General features: G+C 36.7%; 1 protein-coding gene across 2 annotated transcripts; it reads left to right on the top strand.

The window, feature by feature from the left end:
• Positions 1 to 2,214: 2,214 nt before the first annotated feature.
• Positions 2,215 to 4,140, top strand: LOC149947246 (kelch domain-containing protein 2-like). Of its 2 annotated transcripts, none has more exons than XM_090171949.1 (10): positions 2,215 to 2,422; positions 2,493 to 2,569; positions 2,638 to 2,859; positions 2,918 to 2,972; positions 3,078 to 3,155; positions 3,220 to 3,359; positions 3,433 to 3,545; positions 3,613 to 3,770; positions 3,835 to 3,887; positions 3,949 to 4,140. In XM_090171949.1, exons 1-10 carry the CDS (start codon positions 2,342 to 2,344, stop codon positions 4,088 to 4,090), a joined length of 1,119 nt encoding a protein of 372 aa, XP_090028075.1. In that variant the 5' UTR covers positions 2,215 to 2,341; the 3' UTR covers positions 4,091 to 4,140. The 2 variants fall into 2 exon arrangements, with proteins under 2 accessions (XP_090028075.1, XP_090028074.1); XM_090171948.1 differs by having other exon boundaries at positions 2,918 to 3,023.
• The last annotated feature ends 360 nt before the right edge of the window (positions 4,141 to 4,500 follow it).

Raw genomic sequence — 4,500 nt, 5'->3', positions numbered from 1 at the left:
AGGCGTGGGCGCAGTCATTTCGCACGTGATTGATGGACTTGAGCGACCTATCTCCTTCGCGTCACGCACTCTAACATCAGCCGAACAAAAATACCCGCAGATCGAGAAGGAGGCATTATCTATTGTTTTCGGGGTAACACGTTTTCGAGATTATCTGTTGGGCAAAAGATTTACTCTTGTGACTGATCACAAACCACTGGTCGTTATATTTGGCCATGATAAACCTATTCCCGCCACCGCCGCGGCTCGTTTGCAACGATGGTCACTGATATTATCTGGATATGACTATCGCATTATATATAAAAAGGGTACAAATCATGGTAATGCCGACGCACTCAGCAGATTACCACTTAACACTCCCGGTACTAACCCTCCTATACCACATGAATTAGTGTTGCTATTAAGTCAAGAATCTGCATGTCCTATCAATATTAAACAAATGGCTGATGCTACAATACAAGACAGAGTTCTTTCTCAAGTATTGCATTTTACTATGAACGGATGGCCAACAAATTCTTCAAGATTATCAGGAGAGCTACAACTATATCAGAAACGCTCCATTGACATAACAGTTGTGGACAACGTTTTGGTCATTTCCAACAAGGTGATAGTACCTGAAATATTGAGAAAAGCAATATTAATGGACTTGCATAGCACCCATCAGGGGGCACGGTCAATGAAGGAATTGGCAAGATCAAAAATATGGTGGCCAGGTTTAAATAAAGAAATAGAAGAATTGTCGCGCTTATGTCATATTTGTAGATTACACGCCCCCATGCCACCAAGACAATATTCAAATTGGCCTAAAGAGAATTCACCTTGGCAGAGAGTTCATTTGGATTTTGCTGGACCAATTGAGAACAAATACTTGTTAATAACTGTCGATTCATTTTCCAAATGGATCGAAGTTGATATTACTCAATCCACATCCACATCAGCTGTAATAGACTGTCTTCGTTCACACATTGCCAGATTTGGTATTATGCCAAAATTAGTCACGGACAACGCTACATGTTTTACAAGCGCACAATTTCAGGAATTTACTAGGGAGAATGGCATTCAGCATATAACAATATCACCTTATCATCCCGCTTCAAATGGTCAAGCTGAACGATCTGTTAGGACGATGAAGACTACTTTGAAGAAAGTCAATGGTGATACTTCTCCAGAGATTGATATTATCGATGCAGGATTTGAGAAATTTCCACATGGTACTCTACAGCAACGTATTGCCAGAATCTTACTCAATTACCGTAGAACACCCGTGAATGGCGACAGATCACCTGCGGAAATGATGTTCAACCGGAAAATTTTAACCAGATTAGATATGTTTAATCCGACTGTGACGCAATTCCGCCAATCTGATAATAGAGCCACGCAAGACGTACGTTTCACAACTAATTCCAACGTTTACATTCGTAATTATGGAAAAGGAAATAAATGGATTCCTGGTCGGATAATTAAACATTTAGGTACTATTATGTACGAGGTACAGACCAAAGACGGAATATATAAAAAACATCGCAATCAAATTAGATTTTATTCTTCCGCACCAAGTACTTTATTTCGAAATAAGAATACTACAGGAGCGAGCCAACCCATAACAACATCACATAAACCAACGCTTCCTGCCACTCCAGTATTAGCCTTCAAACCACACATCACCAGACATGCTGTTGTTCCTGCTCAAAGACAGATGTTAGCATCACCACGGCCACATTCAACATCCGCGCAGAATTTACAATCATTGACACCGCACCGGAGGCCAATATCAGAACAGCTCATGCCACTACCATCACGTACTATTCAACAGAGACTCGATTTCTTACCACAGCCAGGCACTGTCCAACAATCCCTGGCGGTTCCTCCATCTCAACCTAGTCAACTTTCCATTCCGATCTCAGAACCACTACTTAGACGTTCATCACGACCACCGAAACCTCGTCGTATCATGGACATTTAATTTTTTTTCTATATGTGTTACTTTTAAAAAAAAAAAAAAAGGAAAGTGATGTTAGGATAGACAATCTTGTATAGTATATTAGTACGCGAAATACCCGTATGATGGCGCGGCATGTGATAATCGGATACGGATGTAGAGAAGCTTCGGGGGAGAATAAGACACTTGTCCCACGATGCCCAAATTGTATAGATTCCCTAATAAAGTACCTTTCCAATAGTAACGTATATTTAATTATATAAACAACGACCTCAACAAAGAGTAATTTTGTCGTAATATGAAACACCTTACTTGTGCATTATGCAGTTTACAGAAGTTGAAAAGTTCTTAAAACCATTTGTTCGTAATGTCTAATGAAATAGAATATAAACCTAATTGGTAATGTCATGCAAAGCTATGATCAGAACTGGTCATGTTGCTGTTAAATACAAAAACTGTATGCTAATTTGGGGTGGATACAAGGTACAAATCTATATATTATTTTACCACTTATAGTTTCTCAGTACTATATTTAAATAATTTGTATGAGTAGGAAGCCGAACTAGATGTCTCTGATCGGTATCTGCCTGGTGATGACTTATGGGTTTATGATCCAACTGTTGAAATTTGGTATGCATATTATAAACAAGCTGAAAAATATTATTTTATAACTTTTATACATTTGTGAATTTTGATAGGTCAGTGAAAAAATGTCACGGTAATATCCCTCCAGGAACCTCTGGCTGCGCGGCTGTGGTTCTACATGATAATTTCTATTTATTTGGAGGATATCAGGAACATGGGAACACAAATGATCTCTACATTTTGAACCTTGTTACTTTGGAGTGGAGATTAGTGCTGAACAATGATCCCACACCAATTCCGTCCGATAAATTAGTTGGCTGGGAATATGATGAAAAGTATGAATATAGCAAAAGTTATGCTTATTTTTCCAACTAATTTCTCCGCTACTTCCAGGTTGTATTTTTTTGGAGGATTCGGTTTTGAACCAGACACCAGGGATAGCATAAATGTAAAAAGAGCTAAAGACTTCAGATGTGTACTTGACTCACAAATTCCGACTGTAAGGATTTGTGCAAAGAACACTTTCGCACTTAACTAATTTTTTTTGAAACAGCAATACAGACGTGGATGGAATAATCAGCTAATTATGTTTGATCCATCAACTGAAAAATGGAGCTGTCCTAAATACAAAGTCTCTTTTCATTTAAAATTAAATTCAAAATTTAATTTTAATAGTTTGTGATTTAAATATATAGGGTGAATCGCCAGTAGCGAGAGCAGCTCACGCTATCGCCCTTGTAAAAAGCAAAGTTTATTTATTTGGTGGACGACATCAACGCTTTCGTATGAATGATCTGCATATTTTTAACATGGAAACCATGACATGGAGTGGAAAGTAATACTCCAAATTCTTCGTATATCATCTACTTTCACTGTCAGTGTTTTTAAAATGGTCACAATTTATGTAGAATTCCCACTACAGGAGCAACCCCAGCGGGAAGATCATGGCACAGTTTAACACCACTTAGAGATGACTGTTTGGTTTTATATGGGGGATTTAGTCAATATAACGAAGCACTTGGTATAATTAAAAACTAATTGATAACTTATCAATCTTCAGAGTTTTATTTATTTTTTTTATTTTTAAGATGATTGCTGGCTCTTGAATTTAGAAACATTAATGTGGTCTCGATTAGAACTTCCCTTTGCCAGAAAACGGCTTTGGCATAGTGCTTGTATGGTTCTACCTGGTGAGATAGTTATTTGTGGAGGCTGCTGTGGAAATATTCTCGAGCAAATTTACCACGTATGTACATGAAAAATATAACCATAAACTTTTATATACTTAAAATTATTTTCTTTAAATTCAGGAACACACCTCAGAGCTAGTCGTGATTCGTTTCATTCCCAAGTCTTTGTTTAGGTTAGTTACTTAGTTATTATCGTTGAATTTATTGTTTATTTAATTTGGCCAATCTTTTTAGGTTAAGTTTGGATGCTGTACTTGAGTTTCATCCAATTCTTGAACATTTTCTCAGTGTTCTACCAGCCAGTGTCCAAAAAGTGATTAATCTTAAATTAAGTGAAAAGAGTGTTACACAAACAAATACATTGGATGGATCTTGATTTTTTCATGATATTGTTGTTTGTATACTATAAAGTATTTAATATCTTTACCGTATTTGTCTCTCTCTACTTGTACAAATAAAATATAAAAAATTGGCTTTCATTCTGCCATTTTTGCATTGCACCTTAATTATATTTCTAGCACAAGCTTTTCTTATGGCGAAATAGTTTTACCACTCTCAGAGGATCGATCCCGTATAGCTCTTGTAATGCAATTTTTCCCGTTCATCCATAAAGCTTTTTATTCATTTTCATTTTATTATTTTCTAGGGAAAATTTATCTTAAACAGCTGAAAGTTTGCCTGACATTCTGTCCTTAATTCTGCATCATCACATTTTGAGAAATTCGGCTCCTCATTCTGCATAACACATTTTGAGAAATTTAGTTCAGCATCATCACACATTTTGAA

This window comes from Leiobunum rupestre, chromosome 4 (assembly GCF_980474605.1).
Source record: "Leiobunum rupestre chromosome 4, qqLeiRupe1.1.hap1, whole genome shotgun sequence".
In the NCBI taxonomy this organism is placed as follows: Eukaryota; Metazoa; Arthropoda; class Arachnida; order Opiliones; family Sclerosomatidae; genus Leiobunum; species Leiobunum rupestre.
This window is presented reverse-complemented; position numbering and strand designations above follow the sequence as displayed.

Coding starts and splice junctions, on each gene's coding strand:
- LOC149947246 (XM_090171948.1), top strand. CDS start 2,342: ATGTCATGCAAAGCTATGATCAGAACTGGTCATGTTGCTGTTAAATAC. Junction 3,024..3,077: donor TTGACTCACAAATTCCGACT/GTAAGGATTTGT, acceptor TTTTTGAAACAG/CAATACAGACGTGGATGGAA. Junction 3,156..3,219: donor GGAGCTGTCCTAAATACAAA/GTCTCTTTTCAT, acceptor TTAAATATATAG/GGTGAATCGCCAGTAGCGAG.